This window comes from Carassius gibelio, chromosome A20 (assembly GCF_023724105.1).
Source record: "Carassius gibelio isolate Cgi1373 ecotype wild population from Czech Republic chromosome A20, carGib1.2-hapl.c, whole genome shotgun sequence".
In the NCBI taxonomy this organism is placed as follows: domain Eukaryota; kingdom Metazoa; phylum Chordata; class Actinopteri; order Cypriniformes; family Cyprinidae; genus Carassius; species Carassius gibelio.
The window spans coordinates 11,326,752-11,351,621 of record NC_068390.1 but is presented as its reverse complement, the minus strand read 5'-3'; the positions used below and the strand labels follow the sequence as shown (position 1 = coordinate 11,351,621).

The 24,870-nt window shown below is 36.5% G+C and overlaps 1 protein-coding gene across 4 annotated transcripts in view; it reads right to left on the bottom strand.

Annotated features, from left to right (window-relative positions):
• Nucleotides 1–415: 415 nt before the first annotated feature.
• LOC127938722 (disabled homolog 1-like) overlaps nucleotides 416–24,870 on the bottom strand; it is a 152,481-nt gene continuing 128,026 nt past the window's right edge. For 2 of the 4 annotated variants that reach the window (XM_052535543.1, XM_052535545.1), the window contains 7 exons: nucleotides 21,482–21,544; nucleotides 19,413–19,475; nucleotides 18,875–18,971; nucleotides 14,791–15,393; nucleotides 10,328–10,452; nucleotides 8,538–8,643; nucleotides 416–2,670 (listed from right to left, as the gene is read on the bottom strand). In XM_052535543.1, coding sequence (XP_052391503.1) covers nucleotides 8,554–8,643; nucleotides 10,328–10,452; nucleotides 14,791–15,393; nucleotides 18,875–18,971; nucleotides 19,413–19,475; nucleotides 21,482–21,544 — 1,041 coding nt within the window. In that variant the 3' untranslated portion in view covers nucleotides 416–2,670; nucleotides 8,538–8,553. The remainder of the gene's footprint in view (nucleotides 2,671–8,537; nucleotides 8,644–10,327; nucleotides 10,453–14,790; nucleotides 15,394–18,874; nucleotides 18,972–19,412; nucleotides 19,476–21,481; nucleotides 21,545–24,870) is intronic. The other 2 variants (XM_052535544.1, XM_052535546.1) reach the window with 1 other exon arrangement.

Genomic DNA, 24,870 nt, shown 5'->3' with positions numbered 1-24,870 from the left:
AGAAACAACAGTTGTAATTTGTTTGCTTTCTGTAATATAAAATGTAGGCCTACTAATAAGAATGGTTAAGGTTGGCAAAATGTGTCTACTAGCCTAAAAGGACACTCAGTAAATTAGTTTGTGTTTCACTAGAAGATACAAATTGTAGTACTGAAATTTGTCCTGCCACCTAATGGTGTGGATTCAATATTGCATAAAAGCAAAAGTTAATGCCATTCCAGAAACATCCTGTTCACAACAATGGCTATTTATTTTATTCCTTTAACCTGAAGTGCCTAATAACATGGGTTACGAAGAATAGTACTCAGGCGGTCATCTGATCTCAAAAACAGTAATGCACCACCCTTATGTAGAGTAAAACAGCTTTTCTACCTTTAAATATAAGAGATTTTTTGCTAAGGCAAAGAGGCAGAGCAACATTTTGGGATGTGTTTATTGGTAACAGTATTACATGGTGGGTTACATAAATCAAGAGAAAAGAAGAAACAAAAAAAAGCTCTAAAAATCCACTGTAGAATGTCATTATCATTAAGATAAAAAATAACGTGTCCTTTTACATTACCAAACCATTAGCTGAGGTAAAGGCAAAATAGAAATGTACTGAAATTGTAAGGACCCCCATTCACCTTGACTTTCACCCTCATCATCTTAATCCTCAAAATTTTAATCCTGAAGATCCCAAACTGCTTTTATTTGAAATTAAAATGGGACTCTGGCCATAAAATAGGAGGAAGATGTCGTCACAGTAATGGAATGCTCTGAGCTTTTCAGATGCAATGAAAACAGATGTCATTCATGGTGATTTTCTCTGATTGGAGGTTGGATTACAGACAGTTATTCTGGTGTGTTTTAATGCGATCAGACGGCCCAAAGTCGACATGAAATGGCCTTCGCAACCCATTTCGGGTTGTGACATTTTTCTCAGTAAAACAGGATATTCAACATGATGCAACAAGGCAGGACTTCACATTGGGAATTGAGTGAATTGTGACGCATTACATGTCAGATTGGAGCCATTTGTGATGTTTTTCAAATCTAGTCAACCGGTTTTAATGTCAGGATTATTAAAAAGCTGCATGTTTGAGCTTAATTATGTCAATCAAAATGGAAATTTAACACTTTTTTTATTTTTCTCTTTGGACTAACATGCACTTATAAATGTGCAGAAAAGTGTATTAAAAAAGTAAACGGCCCATTTTGATGTCATATTGACTTTAAAGTCTCTGTGAATGTGTGTCTGCATGAAGATGTATGTCTGTGCGATCATGTACATCCATACTCGTGATTGCTGCATTAACATACACGATGAGAAGCTCAGGTCTTCCTCTATCGCTGTAACCAGCTTCGTCTTGACAACAAACCAAAAGATATCACACAGATATGACGTTAAAAACATAATAACAGTCTCTCGGGTTTGTTTCAGGCCACTTAAAAACACACATCCTGCTGAAATCAAAAGACAGACGACACGCTTTGATCGCGAGAAAGGGAGTTTGGGACACACGTTAATATTGCTTGGGTTTCATGAGGAGTTTGCATCACTAAGGCCAGCCTATTTTATGGCACGGAAGTCCACAGGATGGAATTAACACCGTTATAATTGGAACCATTAGTATTATCATCATTATTTGTGGTCATCATCGGCACTGTCATTATTATTATCAATAATAATAATGATTAGTATTTACAAAATCAGTTTGGCAAACCAAGGATAAGATTTTTAAAGCCATGTTTACCCCTAAAACACTTCTAAAGTTGACTTCAAGGGGCTCCACTTGACTTAGAAAATAAAAATTCCATTTCAATCCATGTTTTAGTTTTTTTTTTTCTCATTAGTATAGTACAAAAGCTATAGAGAAGGAACAGTTTGATCGCATGTGTTTGCAATGTTCGTACCCTCGAGTTCCCCAATTCGATTCAGCTGCTCCAAACTCTTAGATTTGGCAAAAGTCACTCTTCTGTTCTCCGTCCAAAGGGTCCATGGAGAAAGAAAATGTGTCATTTTGTTGTTGTTTTTTTTAGCTCTGCATAGCTTGCTAGCAGCAGAATCTCAAATATGTGGGACAGGAAAACCAAACCAACCCAAATGGATGAATCTCATAAGTCACAGATGGATCCGGTGGTCTGATGGCGCTCAGGCGCTCGGTCGGATGTGTGATCGGGGGTCTGACAGGCACCTCTCCAAAGAGTTTGACGTAATGCGTTCTCTATAGAGAGTCCGAAGCTGGAAGCAGGACGAAGAGAATGAATGAAGCTGCAGAGCTGGGTTCATAAGGCTTGAAATCACCCACAATGCCCCGAGGTCATGTGCAGAAAACAGTGAGAAAGAAACAAAGTGGTGTGGAGAGAGTCTGTCCCTCTTGTTCCTTGCAGAGGGGAGTGACGGAGGAAGTTGTGAGGGGGACGGGACGGACTCTAGTGAGATGGCTGCTTGGAGAAGTGGACCGTTGAGGCTGGAGCGACCACTATCACACAGACACATACAGGCGCACACGCGCTCTCTGTCTGATACGCATACACACGGATGGATGCACACACACACACACACACACACACACAGGGCAAATGGTTGATCTCCTGCTTCTCCCAGCGCTGATCACGTCTGTGCAGAGTTCCCATGATCCTTCACTTCTTCCCCTTGTTGATCTGGGCATAAAGAGGATCCTTCCCCTGAACACAAACAGAGGAAAGTCATTTAGATAGAAATAACAAAACTTTAAGACAGTCTCAGATGGAAAATCCTGATGGGTCAAGGTTTGGCCCGTTTGCCGTTCTAATGGTAGAAGTTGTAACTACACCATCTGGACACAAAAAGCATCTCTCTCCATTGATGTGTATTATAATAATAATGTAACAAAGAGTGAAAAATTTAAGGGGGTCTGAATACTTTCCGTACCCACTGTATATCCTCTATATTTGCAAATTGGATACTTATCAGAGGGCCTGTTGAGGGGTTTTAAAAGTCTATTTTTTATTGTATTCTTTTTTATGTTTTCTAATAACACACACAAACAAATATATATATATATATATATATATATATATATATACCATGTCACAAAGCTCGAATCATTTCAAATTGGTTTCTTGAACATAAGTTCACTGTACTAAAAGAGACTCTAGTAGAGACTCGTGTGTGACAATCATTTTATTGTGTGTGTGTGTGTTTTATTATTATTATTATTATTATTAACACATTGAAGTAACCCAGATCAGATTTAAAATGTGATTTGTATTGTGAACTAAAATCTGTGTCACGTGGGAGAAAAAATGAGATCAGATTTGGGCCACATATTGCGATATCAATTATGCTGTTCTTCCTAATCAACACCAGGTGGCAACAGAGGTCTACGCTACTGCAAAAGCTACACCTCAGCACTGCAGCTGGAAAGAGTGGCCAAATGAGTGACTAAAGAAACCTCTTCTTCTGCCTCCACTATTTGTAATCTTTATATTCAATAATAGCAGACTAGCTGCATCAGAACTACCCACTTCACAGGCCTCAATAACATGTCTAAAAAACAAGCTCTGCATGAAGCAAAGGAAGGCTTAGATAGGTTCAATAGAGCTGCCAGTCAGTGTGTGTCCGGCCTGCGGCCTGAAGAACCCTACAGTCTCAAATCAGACGCTCTGACTCAGAATGCACAGCAATTACCACTCACTTACAGACCTTTCTGCCCACCGCGGACGCACCAACGGTCACACAGGGTGAGAGATGACAGGATAAGTGTTTTAGAGAGCAGGAATAAGATTGAGAGAACAAGTCAGAGGATAAAATGAATGGAACAGGGGAAAAAAAGAGGAAAGCAGAGTGAAAAGGAGAAGTGGGAGGAGGTATAAAGAGGGGAAGGAACGAATGGATGACTAAGCAGGTGAGAGGTAGAGGAAATTAAATAGATTAGTCAACCCTGCTGGGTGAAAGTGGGAGAGAAAATTAAAGAAATGGAAGAGAGTGTTGCCATGTCCACTTTTTACAAGCAAAGACCCTGTAAGTCATTTCACTTGGCTGCCATTTTGGTTACATATCAGGGAGTTAAAAAAACACTTTCATAAACTAAGTCTGTACAGCTGCAAATGTTATTTACTACTTTGATTTGCTGCTCAATAAACATTTCTTACTATTATCAATTGGTATTGCTTAATAACTCATATTTTTCATATTACATGAAGAAACAGAAACAACTGAGACAGACTAAATCCAGAAGAACTGTGGCAACATCTCCAAAACACTTAAAGAATCCTGCCTGCAAAACTACCTGAAAAACAATAAGTGCACATAGGACAAAAGCTGTTTCAAACAAAAAGAGTGATCACACCAAATGTTGATTTGATTTAGTTAATAGAAATTAATTGATAAAATCTATTTATGACATTATCTTTGAAAGCATCCTCACTTTACAGCAGTATCTAAAACTTTTCACAGTACTGTAGCTTTGTAGGAAGGAAGAATTATTGAAAACACTTTTCTAAAACACTAGAAAATGCATCTGAACCTTGTCTACTGTATATCTTAAGGCATTATATTCAGGTTGCATTTTATTTTTTTATTTTTTTTGTTTTTTAGATCTGGGAACACTTTCATTGGCTCAAATGCCAACAGAAGGTCACTGTCAGTGAGCATGCGTACCATTCCTGAACAACATCATGCTCAGTCAACCTGTACTGTACTATAACCCCACAACAGCAATGACTGCCAACCACACAGTACACACACAGTCATACTGCTTCAAGCACAGTAAACACAGTACTACTCTGTATAATATTCCTATTTACATGTAATCCAAACTCTTTTTCTGAAAATAATGGAGAAGCTCTTGCAATTTATTATGCTGCATTTTAGAATTTCCGGACAATCATTTAATCAACTCATCAGCTCTCATTCATGTCTTGTCAAAATCATGTTGATTTGCAAAACATTGGAAATTAGACTCTTGTAATGTAAGCTGTGACATTTATTTCATTGTTTGTCTAATGTTAGCTTTGTTTGGACAGGCAGCTATAAATACATGTTCAGTTGTGGTGGATATTCTGAATATAAATGATGATTAATACAGGAATATTCTAGCTGCCTTTTTCAAATTCTTAAAACCAGAATACTGGCTCAATAGTGTTATAACAATCAGGTTAATGTGTGTATTACACTCACACAACTGGAATATGACTGACCTCAGAATATTCGTATGCATGTAAAGGTGATTATATAGTATATAGATGTTCAGTGATGGTGAATATTCTGAATAAGGTGTTGAAATGACCTAAAATTATGATTAATACAGGAATATGTTATAACAATCAAGTGAATTAGTTTACATGAGGCTTACACCATCGGAGTATGATTAACATTAGAATACTCTAGAGCATGTTAAACACAATTTACTAAAACTTTCCTTTAAACTTGTCAAGACCTCTTAAAATCACCTCCAAACTGAAATGTTGCTAAGATTTTCCTCCACAAAGCCAGTACTCTTTTTTTGTCTTTCTTTATTGTAGTAATGGACAGCCACCTGCTGTACAGGCTGTGTGTTTGTAGGGCTGTATGTAGGTGTGTTAATATTTCAGTGGGGATCAGAGCTTCATTCATCATTAGGCAGGTACAGATGAGGCTGCAACATCAGTCTTCTCTCAGTCAGAGAAACAAGCCTCTGGCTCCCAGAGCCCTTCATTAATGATTCATCCTGATGAGCTCATGTCTCCTTCAGACAGGTACCATAGAGCCATCGCTCACTTTCCCTCAACTGCACAGAGGCAATGTTTCATTCCATTGTGCCCTTAAAATCTACAAAGACACTGTTCTGTAATAAAAAAAACACTTAGGGGGATTTTTTTATATATTTATACATTTATTCAGCAAGGATGCATTAAATTGAGCAAACTTCATTGCTACTTCAAATAATGCTGTTCTTTTGAACATTCTATTCATCAAAAAACCTGAAAAAAAAAAAAAAAAAAAACTATTATAGTTTCCACAAAAAATTTAGCAGCACAACTGTTTAACATTGATAATAATAATAATAATAAGAAGAAGAATAAATGATTCTTGAACAGAAAATCAGCATATTATAATGATTTCTGAAGGATCATGTCACACTGAAGACTGGAGTAATGATGCTGAAAATGTTATTATTCCATCAAAGGAATAAATTACATTTTTAAACATAATCAATGATAACACTGTTTTTTAAATTAAATTATAGTTAAAATATTTTTCAATATATTACTTTTTTGTACTTTGATCAAATAAATGCAGCCTTGTTGAAAATAAGATATGATTTTCAAAAACATTAAGCAATCTTACCGACCTCAAACTTTGTATTCAAATACAAAATGCCTTTGTATTGATTTTGTATACAATAGTAAAAAAAATATATATTATTTTTAATTTCACTTTTTTTTTTCTCAATACCCCTATGTACCTCCATGTTTTTTAGTGGACATCTTTTCTTGTCTTATATTTATATAAATGCATTTAAATTAATAAAATAAATATAAGGATATTGCAAATTTTTATTGCGTAAGTGGGGAAAATGTAACTGTTCATGAGGTAGACTGCCTGGGGGAAGAAACTGTTCTTGTGCCTGACTGTCCTGGTATTTGAGGCTCTGAAGTGCTGGCCAGATGGCAAAAGTTTAAAGATGGGGTAACTCGGATGAGAGGGCTCCAGAGTAATTTTTAAGTAATGCATTATGTTGCATTTGCTAATAATGTTATATTACTTAATGTTAATTTAGGATTGTATAATTTTTAGACGAACACATTTAGGGAAGGATTTGTCATTTTGCACTGTTGCTTGTTTGTTTAATAAAAAAGTCACTTAAGGAAAGAACAGAGGCTTTTATGTAATTATATTTGTTCCTCCGAGTTTAAAGCACCAGCATTATTCTATGCTTTTACTCACTATAACAGATGTCAAAGATGAAAAAGAATCTATAGGTAGCAGTTTGCATGTCAGTCCTTGAGATTTACTTCAGTTCAGATCGGTTCAGTTTGTTGTGCTTTGCTGTGATGAGTGACAATATAAAAACATTCATGACCTCATTTTGTATATCAGAAAATCACACGACACAGATACTTAGATGTGGTGCATTCATGCTGTTCATGGGTATACCAGGTTACACTTCTGTTTAAAAACTTAGTTCAAAAGCATTGATACCCACACACATCAGGATGCTTTATGGGATTAAAGGGACACATGCACACACACTCACTCATACTCTATCATAAACAAAACAAAATTACACCATAAAGGCATATTCCCATGAGATGCATACCAGCGTAAGAGTGATTGCAGCAGCAGGCAGGGACGGCGAGGTGAGATAAGAAGAGAGAGAGAGAGAGAGAGAGAGAGAGAGAGAATGAAAGCAGAGAATAAGGCCATGTTCACACAGAAGAAGAATTTGGTTGTCAGTCCTTTTTTGCGAGTGCTAAACAGTTATTCTTATATGAAAAAGAAGTGACAGAAAAGTTTAGTTTTTTTTAGGGCTGTCAAAGTTAAATTTAATGGCAATTGTTATTTTTGTAATTTAGTTTTTTGTCACAAATCCAAATATTTATTCAATGAATTTTTTTTTTTCTACAGACAGTCATATTTTTTCACTTTAAGACGTAATAATAATAAAAAAAATCTAAATAGTAATAAAAAGTGTTATGAATGATGATAAAAATATATTCCATATTTATAAATTATCTTATATATTTGGAGTTTTTCAAACTTTTGTATTTTGTAAAAATAATATTTTATGCTCACCAAAGCTGTATTTATTTTATCAAAAACACAAAAACAGCAATATTATGAAACATTATTGCAATTTAAAATACTGTTTTCTATTTGAATATATTTTAAAATGTAATTAATTATAGTGATGGCAATGCTGAATTTTCAGTGTCACATGATCCTTCAGAAATCATTCTAATATGCTAATATTCTAATATTCTAGTAACATTGTACATTTTTTCTTTAGAAATTTTTGAAAATGGCTGTGATGTTTAATTGTGATTATAATTTATTTGAAGTAGTTTTTTTAAGTCTTCACTGTCACTTTAGATCATTTCAATGCATTCTGGCAGAATAAGTTTTGAGACACTCAAAAAAGGCAATATTGACTGTAAAGCTGCTTTGTAACAATATTTCTGATTAAAAGTGTTTACTGTTCACATAAAAAGATAATGTTTTAATAATTTGATTTTACAAAAGAACCATCATCATCATCATAAAATGACGGAAATCATCTAGTTTAGAATCAAAATCAACACTACAAAACACAATGCAGACTACTAAACACTACAATACACAAAAAAAGGACAAATCAAGAGTCACTCCTGTTAGTACACTGACTGTGTGAACCCAGCCTAAGAGAGTTAGAGAGTAGAACAGGTGTAAAGATAGAAGAGAGAGGAGAGAAAGAGCACCACGACACACGGCCACGATGTGTGGGTCTATGTAATGGTGGTGAGGACGGGTGAAGGCGTGCTGACGTGACGTCATGGCTGTTGGAGCAGGCCGACACGCAGAAGAGAGGAAAAAGAGGACAGATACCTACCCTGACCTGCCGCTATCTAGCTACCGACCTGAGGACTGTCCGTCTCTGAGCTCTCAGGCTCTGCTTGAGGCTCACTCGCACCCGGAGACTGCTGGGAGTCTCCAGCCTGGACAAAGAAAGAGAGAGGAGAAGAATGGAAAGGGAAAGGAAAAAAAGATTAGAGGAAAACATAGTGAGAGAAAGAGAGGAAAAGGACATAAGCGACAAGAAAATAAGCTTTTATATACAGAAGCATAGAAAGTGCTGTAAATGTGCATTCGTCTATCCATCCATCTATTAATTCATACATTTATTAATTCACCTTCGTCCACCCGCACTCTGATGTATTCATAACTTCCCGCACCCCTCAGTTATAAAGGCTCCTGTATTGTGCTCCTGCATGAAAGGTTTTGGACTAAAGCATTTAGGATTTTTATGAATATTCCCTCTGGAGCTGCACTCTTAACACCTCATCACAGTGTGTGTGGGTGTGCAGTGTGACTGACTGACTGAGTGAGTGTGGAGCCCAATGCCATTTCAGCTAGAGTGGGGAGACACACACACACACGCACACGTACACACACACACACAAGGACTAATTAAACTCAGCTGAAATATAAAAGAAAGTAGAAGGAGCACTGGTCGGGTTTCCATGGCATTTTCTGATGAGTCATATCTGATAGAAATCAGCAGACAGAAAGTGTGTGTGTATGAAATACAGTGGACGTCACCACTGATCTGGTTACACTGCACCTCAAGCAAGACTTAAAAGCATAATTCACCCCAAATTACATTTTTGTCGTCATTTACTCACTCTCTTGCCGTTATACATGCTTATAACATAGGACTTATGACTGGTTCGCTATATCAGTAGGTCTTCTAAAACCACGTAGTAGCTTTAAACAGAGAGTCCACCCAAAAAGGATCATTTGCTCACACTCATATCTGCCGAACACAAAAGTGCACAACCAAGCATATTCTCTTGTGAGGGACATCTTACATTGGACTGACATGAGATGAGTAAATGATGACAGTTAGCATTTTTTGGGGTGGACTAACTGATCAAGATAATAATATTTAATGTTATTTCTAAGGTTAAATGGTGTGAATGAATCAGCATGTCAGCGACCTGAGAACAAGATTAGTCCAATCCATGAATAAATGACTGAAAACGGTTTTGTGAACTGAATCAAATGACTCAACAGAATGATTCATTCATGAACCGAACATCAGTACTTCCCTCATGAACTCTAATGAACATTTTGGTCAGCTCAAATCACAAATCTAACAAATGGTTTTCGAATACCGTATTTTTCTGAGTATAAGTCGCACCTGAGTATAAGTCGCATCAGTCCAAAAATACGTCATGATGAGGAAAAAAAACATATACAAGTTGCACTGGACTATTAGTCGCATTTATTTAGAACCAAGAACCAAGAGAAAACATTTCCGTCTACAGCCGCCAGAGGGCGCTCTGTGTCTTCAGTGTAGACTACAAGAGCACTGAACAGCATAGAGCGCCCTCTCGCAACTGTAGACGGTAATGTTTTCTCTTAATTCATTTCTCTTGGTTCATGTCAAATTAATTTTGATAAATAAGTCCCACCTTACTATAAGTCGCAGGACCAACCAAACTATGAAAAAAAGTGTGACTTATAGCCAGGAAAATACGGTACTCAGAATATAAATCCTAATCTAAAATCTTGATTTTAAAATATCCATGTACATACAGTTTAATATGTCAAATAACCAAGTTAGATGTCGAACACTTTAAAATTAGATTTCCCACAATCCCGTTCAAAAGCACTTACAGCATCCTCCTCTCCGCTCCGACTAGGGCTGCCCTCTGCCTCACCAAAAGAGTCATCGGTGGGTGGGTCACTGGCGTGGGATGAGGACTTTGATGGAGAACTCTGCCGGGGGGCCGGGGTGGGTGCTGTGGATGAAAAGGCCAGAATTATGGTTAGTAATGGGCCAAACCGAGTCAGTCTTACACTTGTTTATTGCATTAACTGATTCAAAGCATTTGATGTGTTGTTGGGTGACACAAAGAAGGTACAAAATGCTTTTCATCCCCTGGGTAAATAACTAAATATCTGTTGCTGTCTGATAGGAAGGGCACTGAAATTTTAACACTTACATCAAAGACAAGGCTCATTTTTTGATCAATTATACATGAAAACAATGTTGGTTTTTGGGCTCGTGCAACTTTTCACTGCTTCAGGAAACCGTATGCTGTCACAGCAGAGCGTAGTGAATGCTTAATAGTAGCTGCATTTAGTCAATAGTCTTTGTACTTGAAATATCTAATATGTTTGTTTTCATGCAAGGTTTACAATGAGTCTTTTTCAAATTGGTCGCAAAAGCAAAAAACATGAATATGTATCTACATTATTTTTCAACACAGAAGTTAGAAGACTTCAAACTCATTATCCGCTATAGGTGCTGTACATAATTAGATGAATAGAATAAAAGAGTGCTGTAAACTGTAAGATTTTGTGCTACTAAAAAGTGTGTTTATGATTATAATAAACTGAAATAATATGATACAAACTGAAATTGAAATAACATTAAAAAATACTGGTTTGCACCATCGATACATAGCTTGCTGCAGTTTCTACAGGGTGGCGCTAAAAGTGATATGACTTTTACTTCCATCGAAACAAATCAAAACAACAAGGGGGGTACAGGTTAATGATGACTAAAGGTTTTTTATTTTATTTTTTTTTTCACACAAAGCCACCAAATAGCCTGAAGATATAGCTGTGCAGAGCAGATTTTTCAATTTTTGTGAAATTTCCAACTACAAGTTTTTTGTTGCAGGCCTATTTTAGCTCTAACATGAGGCTAACAACGCTAAAGTTATTAACTTGTCTCCCAGGGAATCCATAAACTGACTGAATGTATCCTCAATATGCTGTAAGTGCTTAAAAAAACTAAAACAAAAATAATATTGTGATCTCATCTAAGGTGAAAGGCTGGATCTGAATTTGAAACACCTGGCATCAAACAGTCTTGCTGATCTTGTAAATGGTTACAGGGAAAAACTGGGCATCACGCTCTAAGCGACTCAAGTCATTCCAGACACACAGAAACACACGTAAACATGTTTGATATTCTCTGATTTGATAGAATCGGAGTCTGAAGCTAAAAACAAAAATAAAAAATTGGTTTGAACCATACATAGATTGGACAATTTATATGAAATTTGTCAATTCGGACAGCTTGGAATCTGCAGACTTTAAGAAAATAACATAACTCATCCAAAATGCAAATCAGTAAAATTAATTTAAGTGCATTCCAGGCTTTAGACTTAAAGTTATTATGTTTAAGTCACCATGCAATCATTTATTTTTTTCTATAATGGAATATTGAATTGTTTATTTTATATGATTTATGTGTGCGCAATGAACCAGTGATCCAACGATCCAGTCAATACCTGATGGAAATTTCCCGTCCAACATTTATTTTCTCATTCAAGAAGCCATTTTACTCAGGGAAACATCACAAGAGGGAAGAAAAGACTGTCACATCCCTGTTTCATGCCGACTTTAAGACTCTTCAAATAAAACTCTTACTTTTAGCAGCATTCAGTGATATATTTGCCGCAAAAATGGAGTGAGTTGTACCTAGGGGAATGTATTTTGGCATTTGCACATACTAATCAAGATCAGTGTAAATAAACATATGCATTTAAGCCCAAAACCTGTGAGAAAGTGTGGACCAAAATCCCTTATTGACACCTAATAAATGAGTATGTCTCTCATGGAGGGACTGCTTGTGTGCAAACGTGCGAAGTTCCATTGCAGCAATAATTAGCACTACAGGAGCGAGAGGATCCAAACAGGCTCAACACACAGTGCAGAACTCCCTAGAGATCAGTGATAATTACACACCTCACCAGAAGCACAGCTGGGCCTGTGACTGACTCTCTCTTTCCCCTGCCATCGTTCCCCCCGCAGTACTAATTGTCATTTTCACGCTGACTAAAGACAATGCCTTCTGGGCAACAGCATCAAAGCCCACCTTTCAACCTCTGAGTGAAAACGGATGCGTTGATGAAAGACGGGGTGAGCTGCGAGTTTGAGGTTCTGTAGGAAAAAACGGATAAAGCCTGTCTAGCTGTGTCAGCAATCTTAAAGGCTTGCAATGAGAGAGGCGAAAGAGAGAAAGATAGTAAGTTCTTCTATGTGGGATTTGTCTTCTTTGTTGATGTACCGTATTTAGGGTCAATGGAGCTTCAGGATAATGTGATTCTGTTTGTCCTAAAATAACATTTCTGATATAAAACCAAATCCCCTAAACCGATCCCTAAGCCTAACTTTGCCATTACCGATCTTTAAAATCAGATAAAAACAGTTCACATCATCTTAAAAACATGTATTCTCGTCAACTTGCAAAGTCTAACGTGTGTATACCTGACCTGCTCATATTGCATCACTTGACCCAGAAACGCATTTTAAATTTTTTGCAGTCAAGTAACATGGAAAATGGCAGCCTTCTTAAGATTACTGTTATGTTTCCAAGCCATTGCTGAGGCATTCCTGTTACAATGCTAAAAGTCATGGTTTAAGGAATGCACAAATTAACTAAATGTAATTGCTTAAAGTACAGGTGCTTCTAAAAAAAAATTAGAATGTTGTGGAAAAGTATATTTATTGTGAAACACGTGTATTAAATAAATTAAGTGCACACAGACTGAAGTAGTTTAAGTCTTTGGTTTCTTTTAATTGTGATGCTTTTGGCTCACATTTAACAAAAACCTACCAATTCACTATCTCAACAAATTAGAATATGGTGACATGCCAATCAGCTCATCAACTCAAAATACCTGCAAAGGTTTCCTTCAACTGTTTCCTTATACCAGCAAAATCAACTTTAAATACTTTTTGTCTTTTTAATAATGCATCACCGTATAAAGGTCTGCTATTATTTGTGTACACTCACAATGAAAACAAAACATTGTGCTTTTGTAAAATAAAGAAAACAAATAGGATGTCGCTTCCTGCCATTGAGTTTTCTTTGTGTGAACAAATTAAGCCTGTCACAAAAATTACTTGAAAAATTTGCATATATAGGCTACATTTTTCCCCTTGTTTATCTGTAAACTAAATTTATTGTTTGTAAGTATATATGTACAGCAGATTACATATAGGAGGAGCACATTCAGAAAATCTATTAATTTAGCACAGGTGGAGCACATTCAGAGAATAAACTTAATTAGCATGACAGCAAATATAGACAGCCAACCTAAAGGGATAGTTCACCCAAAGATGAAAATTTGATGTTTATCTGATTACCCCCTAGTGCATCCAAGATGTAGGTTACTTTGTTTCTTCAGTAGAACACAAACAAAGATTTTTAACTCAAACCTTTGCAGACAGTCAGTTGTATAATGTAAGTAAATGGGAATCACGGCTTTGAGAGTCCAAAAATCATACACAAACAAAACCAAATGAAACCCTGCTGCACTGATACACTGATGTGTAAACACACAAAACGACCGATCTGTGCAAGAAAAAAACTGTATTTATATTGTTTTTTACCTCTGATTTTCAGTGCAATGTCTGAACTTGCCTGAGCGCATTATAAATATAATAAAACTAAATACTGTTTCTTGATCGTGTTTTCTGTTCAGTTTCTTTACACATCAATGTGTCGTCACAAGCTGCAGGGTTTAATTTGGTTTTGTTTGTGTATGTTTTATTACTCTCAAAGCCATGATTCCCATCCACTTACATTACACGACTGACAGACTGCAACAGTTTAAGTAAAAAATCTCTTGTTTGTGTTCTACTGAAGAAACAGTCACCTGCATTTTGGATGCCCCGGGGCTAAGCAGATAAACATCAAATTGAACTATCCCTTTAACTCTATCAAACAAAAGTTTTTCTGACACCCCTCCTCCAATCCCTACTCATCACTGCTAACCATTGTTATCCCAGCTTGGGGTATGGGGAGTTCTCTGGGTTCGGGGCTATATTCTAACAGGTCTGAGTCCTCTCCTCAGCATGCCAAATATGCTTACTATTTGCTCAATCTGATTATATGTAAGTGTGTGATATAACTTGTGAATTATTTGATGGTTAAACCACATGCAAATTTGAACTGACCTGAAACTCTTCCTAAAATTGGTATACATGTTTTTTTTCTAAACCAAATGAAACCAAAATGAATATGAAGATTTTATTTATAAGAACATCAAACTTTTCTAAAATAATTTCCAATTTAAAAACACACAAAACATGGCATAAGTCTGAAACATCCTACTCACGTGAGTTGGTGGAGGGCGTGGTGGAAGTGACAGGCGTGAGGTTCATCTGCGAGATGTCGAAGTCGTCGCAGTCGTCCGTGTCTTGTGCCATTCCCACTTTGCTGAAGTAGCTGGAGAATGCGTCTGTGGTGCAAGACAGGCTAGGCTGCTCGCTTTTCCTGGCAGGCATGGTGGGCGGCTTTGCCATCTGGAAGTCCTTAAACATCTCCTTGCTCATTTTTGCCTGTCTCTGCAGTGTGCGTTCTCCATGCTGCGGACTAGAGACAGTGGAGGCCGAGGTTCCTGCCACGGCTCCACCCATAGCTGCCATGGGGGTCTCACAGGACACCGCCATGGGAGCCAGTGTCTGAAACATGGCAGCAGGAAGTGGCCCTACTGTCTGGGCAGGCATGAAAGCGGCAGGCGAAAAGTGAGCCCCTGCCATTGCGGCCCACTGTTGCTGGGTGGCAGGGAAAAGGTTAGCTTGTCCCCAGATCAGAGGCTGAGCACCTGGTAAGACCTGTGTGACTTGCACTGGGGACTGGACGCCAAACGCTAATGGAGCCTGAGCGGCGAACTGTTGCTGCGCCCATGCAGGTGGCACGGCTCCCATTGTCACATAACCTAAAGGACAGAGACAATGAGATTTTTATGGTACATTTACACAACAGCAATTGTACTAAAACAGAAAAGTTTTAAAAGTTTTAAAACAGAAGCCCATTTATAAACAACGACTATGAAACCCCTTTTTCAAAAGTTTCCATTTTCAGGCCATTGCTGTGTAAATGAATTGCCAAAACACATACAAATTGTTAGTTGAAAATGTTATGTTAACACACCCTCAATTCATAAAGCTTTATCAAATGATATTTTCCAGCCAAAATGCTCTAGAAAAATCATGTACACCTCATGACGAGCTTGTGCTGTAACCTTTAGCATTCGCTCAAGGACTTTCAGGCTGCAGCCATAGATCCTCTTGATGACTGGGGTAAGATGACCTAGATTTTCATAATGAAAAAGGTCTTTATGGCTCAGATGAACTATTGTAATTACTGCTCACAATAGGCTCGGGCTTAATGAATAGCAACGCCCTTTAAAAGAGACCATTACAACAATCTCACTCATTTCACATTGAGGCTTATTTCATTACACATCTTGCTCTTTCTCTCCAATAAGTAACTGATTCAAATAATAAAACCCCAAATTGTATCTTATCTCTTTGACATGCCACACACACTGTGGGAGCGTGTCCAGAATATTCCGCTGTGCAGCAGAGAGGTGTGAGATCACCTGCAGCTGGGTTGTTCACACAATGGGATGTTGTGATGCTGCTTTATCTTTAAAAAAAGACTTGGTCTTTCGGTGTCTGTGTAGCCATTGGCAAGTTAATAGAAGAATCTGTTGCATTTTCCAGAATATACTGTAGATCACAGTTTTAATTATCTGAAATGTGCTATTACTTCAATTCAAAAGTGATTTATACAAGGCAATTAACATTTAATATGTGAAACATGGTGTACAATTTCGCCAAAATAGCAATTTAGCAGTTTCTCGCTACTACACTAATAGAGTAGCTTGTTATTGGAAAAGCTATTGTCACACTATTGAAAAACTAATGTTAGCAGCATGTTTTAATTTTAGCTTGTTACTATTCAACCTAGGATACTAACAGCTGTGCACCACATGTGGAACATTTGACAAAAGGTAGCATGGTGGACCTGATGGCTTCTGGTTGGAAAAGACAACACAGCACTGGATCCATCCTGTCAGCTGTGAAGTGTTCCCATGGAATTGTAATAACGGTTTGTGGTTTTCTCAAGGACCAGTGACTGGGGACGTGCCTGGAGAAGCTCTATATGTGAATTTTGAAATCTGCACATGTCCATCATTCAGTAAGGTAGCAATAGGCCATCTAATCATAGCAACGCACCCTTGCACTGGTCCATAATGGCCCCTGGCAATCATTGTGTGCTATGGATCCACCATTTTCAAATGGGATGGAATTATGGGTTGCCATTCACGATGCATGGACAGAAAAACCCAGAGCACATCTTTGGTATCCCGTGTATATGTTGAGGACTGGACTACACTAAATTAATTTAATTAATAAAAATAATGTTTTAATAAATTTTTTATTTTTTATTTTATTTTAAATTTGTAACTGTTTAATATAAGATCAAATTCATGCTATTTTGTAGAAAGCAGATAGTGACTATATAGTGATTATGTTCACATACAGCACAGCTTCTGATAGGTTTCTTAAATGATATCATAATTAAGCAGTGTGCACTTATTCAGATTATTTATGTTTCATTAGACATACCACTTAACACACAAGTTTCATCCAAAGTGACTTAAAATATACTACCAACAGGGCCAGACCATCCAAAGCACTCTGGAAAAAAAAAAAAAAAAAAAAAAAAACTCTAGCTTGAAAAGAGCCAGAATGTTTTTACAATGGTGCAAAATGTGCTCATTCCATCATAACTGAACTGCGAGAATCCCATCAGGACAGGTGTGGTGGAGTCAAGCCTGGTGTTTATGAATTTATAACACAGAGGGGAGTTTGACTGAGGGGAAGAATTGAAGACAGATGGGACAGATGATACACTACTTGATTCCACACATATCAATGTTGTAGTGTTTACTGTTTCAGAGGAAGTCAATCTGGCTGGAGCAGATGTCCCAGGGAGAGCAAAATCACTGCACAAGGGCTATTTGTTTTTAAATAACTGGATCAAATATCATGACGTGAGTGTTCCTGTAGAATTTAAAGTGGTAGCATTTTACAATACAGAGTCCAATGTGTACAAAACTATCAGAAGAATACCAGTAAATGACTGTAAAAATACTCCGGTAAAAAAACCAACTGCTAATCATTTAATAGTGGGTTCCACTATACATTAACGTATAAAATTGTCATTGATTTAATTAAATTTGGATTTACTGTAATTTTACTGGAAGACACCATTAAATCCGCAATTTTTGGAAGTGAAAAGAAAAGCTTTAAATTGACATTGCCAGAAATTAAATGTGTGACACTTGACATTTGATGGTTTTTCATTTAAATAATTATGTTTCGTACTCGTTTTTTTTTTTTTTTTTTATCAGTTATGTACATTAGAGTTTTATCTTACATTTTATGTTATTAAATTGATATTTATTTGCAGTATTTTAGCATCATGTTAGTTACCACGATGGTGTTAAAAAAGATTTTATTTAGTATATTTAATTATTTCAGTTAATTTTAGGTAACTCACCATCATGTTGTTAGAAATCTGTATGACTTTCTTTCTTCTGCAAAACATATGGTTAAAAGATGATGTTTTTTGAAGAATGTTTCCGCTGTTTTGTCCATTACAAATTCAGTGGGGCTCAAAACAACATTTGGCACCAATTAACAAAATCACTGAGACAAAAAAAGTTCATACAACTTTAAAAAGACATGAGTAAATATTTAATACATACACTATTTTAAAATTATACTTAATAAATCGATAGAAGCAGAAATAAATCAATATTAAAATATTATTTATCATGTAGCCCTATCTGAACTGAACTGATGTTTATAATGGTGACGCTCCACAATCTGTACTGTATAAAGCACTGTAGAATTAAAGGTGACTTGCATTAATTTGTTTAATTTAATTAAAAAGCGAAAATGGTGATGAAAACGAAATTCTGTCAATTTGTGGTGCAAAAAACCTTGCATAAGCGGACATAAGAGAAAAAAAATAGCATAATAAAAATGTATGATATGCCTCCAAAACAGACGTGCATGTTAAAAAGACTTCATGTGCTCTCTCTCTCTCTCTCTCTCTCTCTCTCTCTCTCACACACACACACACACACACATAGATTGCCACCAGAGCTGGTAGGAGTAACACTGTGTCCTCTACGAGGTATTTATCATGCAGATCAGTACAGAAGCCCGTAATGAGAGCATTCATATTCTTCAGCAGGAGACAGGACACCTTTTTTAGCTAGAACTAGACAGACACATTATTTAATTTGCATCCGCCCCGTTCCATGTCTCCTTTATCTGTTTTCTTGGTATTATTTTCTCCTGTACACACACAATGTCTGAAAGAGAAATCTCTCATACCTGAGGGTACAGAGGCTGGGTTGAAGGGGGTGAACAGTTCGGATGGAGTCTGGTGGGCCAGCGAGGGGTCCAGAGTATTAGCTGGAGATGCTGGGGTCTGTGGAAGAGAAACACAATAGATGTCTAAACAGAAGCTTTATAATAAACTACATTTGCTCAACAGCTTGCTCATATGTATTCAACATAACATATTGATAACATTCAAAAATAATTTATTCACCCTCAACTTGTTCCAAACATGTAGAAGTGTCTGCTGAACATAAAATAAGATATTTTTAATAATAAAGGTAATCAAACAGTTGATGGTTGATTGAAGACCTTTTATCTTTTCATTTCATACATTCTTCAAAATGTATTTTCTTTTGGTTTCAGCAAAATAAATAAATTCATACGGGTTTGAAGCAACTGGAAGGGTGAATAAATGATGGCGAACTATGCTTTAATTTGAATGCAGTATACACTCTGCAATATGCAATATGATACAATTCCATTCTGATGATGCTCTTACTATAATAAGGTAGCATCTAGAGTCACTCACCGAGGGGGACGTGATATCAGGAGGGGTGGACATGTCTCCAAAGAGCTCTAACTGGTTGATATTCTGCAGATGAGAGAAGAACATTTACCAGCATAAAATCAGACGTGTCTCACCTCAGCAGTCACTACCATGTCAGTCTAATCTTTGCCACAGAATACTGAACCTACCTTGGTCAAACAGTGGATTGAATGAAGTGACTTGAATAATAAATGAAAGTGAGATAAGTAATAAATGATAACAGTTACATAAATGATAGAGGTTTGCTATAAAATTATGTAAAAACACAAGGATGATGATTATGATGATGATTTCTGTACCTACTAGCCACGTACAGCACACATCTATCTATCTATCTATCTATCTATCTATCTATCTATCTATCTATCTATCTATCTATCTATCTATCTATCTATCTATCTATCTATCTATCTATCTGTCTGTCTATCTGTCTGTTCTAAGACTGATCTTTTTTGCTCCTCAGTTCCACAAACCATTTCAGGTCTTTCCATACAAGACCATGGATTACCATAAAATCACATCATGAGCTAATTTCTAGGAAGATAATGAGTTAATTTCCTTGGGATATATTTTGTATTCAGGGTTATTTCTGAACAGGGGCATACCAATCCCACCAGGATTTCAAAGGACATTTTTCTGAAATTTATTTTTTGCCAAAAATTACTCAGTTTGCTGCTTTTCCCCAAGACTGTGGCAATGTTTGCACCTTTTAATAATTTATATATTTATTTGCAGTGAAAACCACCATAAATCATGATGTATTTATCAGATTGTGCTGATGTAACCAGTGGGCAGAGGCTTTCTTCTTGCTGTTAAAGGCCCCAATATATGTCATTTCAAACTGAATTAGGTTTGTTTGTAGTTCGCTTCCGTTTGTAGTTCGAATTGCAGTGCTGGTGCAAACATTTTCACGTCGCTTCATGATCAGATGCTTTCTTAACTGCTGTTTTCTCACTGCTGTCAATTTTGTAGTGTATTTACTTTGTCATTGAGAGGAAAGTGTGCAGCACATGTTTACATATTCAACTGAATGCTGCTCCCGACGGCGTGGGCATGTTGGGATGTTCGCTAATAGTATATTGCTGATCAGGTATTTCAAGCTTCTTTTTACACCTAAGTAAAAAAATAAGATTATTTCACAAGTGGTTGGAAGGCAAATGTCTTAAAGACAAATAGAACAGTAACAATGGTTGCTACACCTGTTTTCATTTGTGGTTACCGTGTCCTTGTTGAGTATGTTTATCACAACCTGGGACAGACAGTGTGCTGCTAGTGGGGAGCAGCTGAGCATTTTTGAGCTTTTTAAAGTGACTGGCACATGACAGAAAAGCTTTTCTACACTGCTTCTAAAAAACGTTTTGTACATCCATTTGCTTAAGGCCAGACCACAGGGTTCTTTCCTAAAAAGCTCTCTTTTTTCACACCCACATCTAGAAAAGGGCTAAAACACATTCTTTATGAAAGAATAATTGCGGTCTCTTCTCTGACGTTATGCTGGAATTTACTGTCTCCATTCATATGTCTCTAATCTAAAAAACAAACAAAAAAAAAAACACAAGAACATGACTATATGCATGACCTTTGAAAGCACTGTTACATTTCGAGCACATGGTCACATGGGGAGAAGGGCAAGAGGACATTTCTCCAGTTTATTTATGAACCACACAGTTAGCATGGGAACACAAAATCCAACCTGTTCAACAGGGTCAGACTGGGGTCATCTATAAGAGCTCTGTCATTTGACTATGAAAAAAAAGGTCAGGTATGAGTAAGTACACTACTTCCAGCAGACTAGTGGAAAAAGTACAACACATGAGACTAGGGATTAGCAGAGCTAAAACTGTTCATAATGGGTAGTGTGACATTTATTTTCCCGTACAGAGACTCTATGGAGTCTAGAATGGGCCATAGTGCATTACTTATTACTTTATAGCTAGATTACAGCTAGAGGAATTTTCTAGTACATTTACAATCAAAATGACAGCTTGGAGGATCATGGGAAGGCCAAAGGTGGGTGTGAAGAAACTTCAGCCAATCACTGTCCACCTTACCTGGTTGACCAGCAACAGGTCAGTGTCTAGATCCAAGAGATTGACTTGTTCGTAATGTTTGTTCTGCAATGATAACATGGTGTTAGATGAAAGATGAGATGAGACACACAGAAAATGATGTAAAATTAAGTCTGTTTTGGAATGGTGAATGTGAGTAGATGGGTTGTATGATACCTTACCTTTTTTTTTATAGCATTTTAGCACATTATGTCTCAAGTGTGCAACAGGTTTGAGCCAAACTCAAAACTGTATTTATTTTCGGTAACTCACATCCCACCCCATAGTCCTAAACTGTAACTGGTGGAAGGCAGAATTAATTTTAACCAGCTGTCAGCAGGCTTTAATGGGAAAATAATGTGCTCAAATGCCAATAACATGGGAAGAGCAAAACACCATGAAAAAAAGCTGCTCTTGTCTTACATTATGTGCTCCCGAAAAAGCAACAAAGTTGAGGAGAGAATCTTATATGAAAGGAGAAGATGGGTAGGCCATGACATTTAAAAGAAAACTAACCTTAGTCCCTTGCTTCGAACATGGTTTACACGGTTAGCCAGATAAAGTGTCATGTGCATATATATATATATATATATATATATATATATATATATATATATATATATATATATATATATATATATATATATATATATGCATTAAGATTAACTAATGGGACCTTATTGTAAAGTGTCATAATTTTTGTAGGTGTAAAACATGATACGATATATAAATGTCATTACAATGGGAACCAAAGGAGCTCGTTTAAAGTGCATGATCTGCTAAAGGTGTTACTCGATTGGCAGACATACACACTGATTTCTGTCACAAAAGAAATAACCCAGAGTTCTCGTGTTATGCCGAAAATTATCCGGCTAACCAAGTAAGACCACAATTAACACTGACAACATAATACACATATAACATCTAGACTAACAGAAAAAAAAAAGAGAAAAACTCATAGATGTGAAACATGCAATCACATCAAGTCAGAGCTGACACCAGGTCACTGGCTTGGTTTGGAGAAGCACGTGATGCCTGAGATGGTGAAGTCTGAAAGCCTCTCTGAGTTAGCGCTTGCTGTTCAGTGTTAGTGCTTATCTTTTAAAATGAAAGGATGTTAACAGGAAGCGTCTGAGAAAGGTAAGCAGAAATAAGCCAATGCTAGTGACATCTTATATCTACTAATTTTGTGGAAATGACTGAAATGGCAATCATGAAGGAAAGCAGAGAAGATGTGATAGATACGGAAAGAGAGAAACCTGTTTTGGATTGTGTAGCTTTCTTCACTTGAAGACCACGATAATCAGTTCAGTTGTCTAACACTGAAGCAGCAAAACTGTTAAACACCTTATTAATAAAACATGAGCAGAACTAATTTCAGTGCTCAGAATTAAGCACCAATCTATGTTTACAAACAATTTAGATTCAAATTTTTCCCGCCTGTGTTTCATGAAGAAAAAAAATTACATTTTGATTTATTCCTGTCATGTTTGTAGGGTGATGGTGTTCATCTCACTCAGTTTTATTTTGAAGGTCATTGAGCTGGAACCGGCGTTCTATACTGCAGCCAGTAGCTGAATTAAACGGCTGTAATATTACCAACCCAAGAGATGCCATCAAATCAATCTCTTTACACACCCTTGGGGATCACCATTGAGGATAATGGGAAAGATGACAGCTGGGCCCCTTAGTGATGAACTGTGTCAGTCAAAGCGCCCTGCATGCTGCTGACACCTTATTACTGATGGATATCATGAGTGCTGATAACCACCTTTTTATCTGTTATCATAACAAGCTGCCTCTCATGTGGAAGTATGACTCACAAGATGCATTGTTATTCCAGTATTTACACTAAACTGTCTCCATGGCAACATTTAGAACAGTACTGAGGGTAAACATTAGTATTTTATGCAAATGCACAGGTATGTGGCTAATTTTGTCACAATTCATCAGCCTACTTTTCTATCATCATTATCACTTCAAACGACTATCAATTAATCGTCCCCTCAGAGATAATAATTATCTTTGCAGTGTCCTGTGTGCTTTTAGTGTTGCCCATTTCATTACGGCTGGAGTGTTAATGTCTTATATGTCATATAGCCAGAGGCATGCGACCAACTGGGAAGCACAGCTATGAATTTAAATAATACATGGAAAGGTAGTATAAAAAAAGAACAACACTAATGAGTGTTGTAACAACACTATATCAACAAATCACTTCATAAGCAGCCAGAAATACTGTATAATAGAGGGGATTCTCTAAGAATAAAATAAGAATAATAATAATAAAAAAAAAAGAAATTAAACAAAATAAAACAAAGCAAAACATTAAAAAACACAACACAAAATGAAACAAAACCAAACAAAATAAAAAGCAAGATTAAAACGAGACAAAAAAAACAACAACAAAAAAAAAACAAGACAAAACAAAGAAACCAAGCAGAATAAAAAAACATGACAAAACAACACAAATCAAAAAACAAGACAAAACAAAGAAATCAAACAGAATAATAAAAATAAAACATGAAAAAAACAACAGAATAAAACAACACAAAACAAATAACAAGACAAGACAAGACAAAATAAAAAAACAACAACAACACACACAAAAATAAATAAATGAAAGGCTAATTTCCACTCTTCTTCATTATTTGATCATTATTTCCATCATTAGTAGTAAATGTAAACAAGTATCTTTTTTACCAAAAAAAGATGTCTGGAATTTTAATAATAAATTTTGCAACATAGCCCAGGCAATGATAAGTAAATATTGCTTTTTTTCTTTCTTTTTTTTGTCAATAAAGCTCAATTTTTAATTATAATATACATTACACAATATACAATTGTTAAAAAAAACAAAAACAAAAAAAAAAACAGTATGCTTGAGCTAAGAATGGCAATGACAATAGCAGAGCAACTGTTTAGTGAATTTGCATCCTAATGTGTGGCTAAAAATAAATTTAAAAAATGCATTTAAAAATAATTCAGAAAAATAAGTTCAGATCCACAATGTATGTGCACATGTGCAGTATAAAACAGATTTACAGTGGTTCAAAAGCCAATTCTGTAGAGCCGAGGGAGTTATTTTATGTGTTAAAGGTGTATAGATTTAGCTTAGACAGGAATGAAAAAGCTGGCCAAAGCAGGATCAAGAGGCCAGACGACTTGGATTGAAATAGGAAAGAGGAAGAAGGCTGAAAATGTGAGCGAGGAAGAGAGAAAAGAGTGAGTAGGTGTTTGAAAACATGATGGAAGAGGCGAGAGGAAGAGATGCCAGACAGTGGCACAAGGTGATATGTGGGGTTGAGATGAGGAAAATCCAACTGAAACATTGTTTTCCAGGTCTGGAGGGACCTAAACAACTGAATAATTTGGACAGATCAACCAACTTT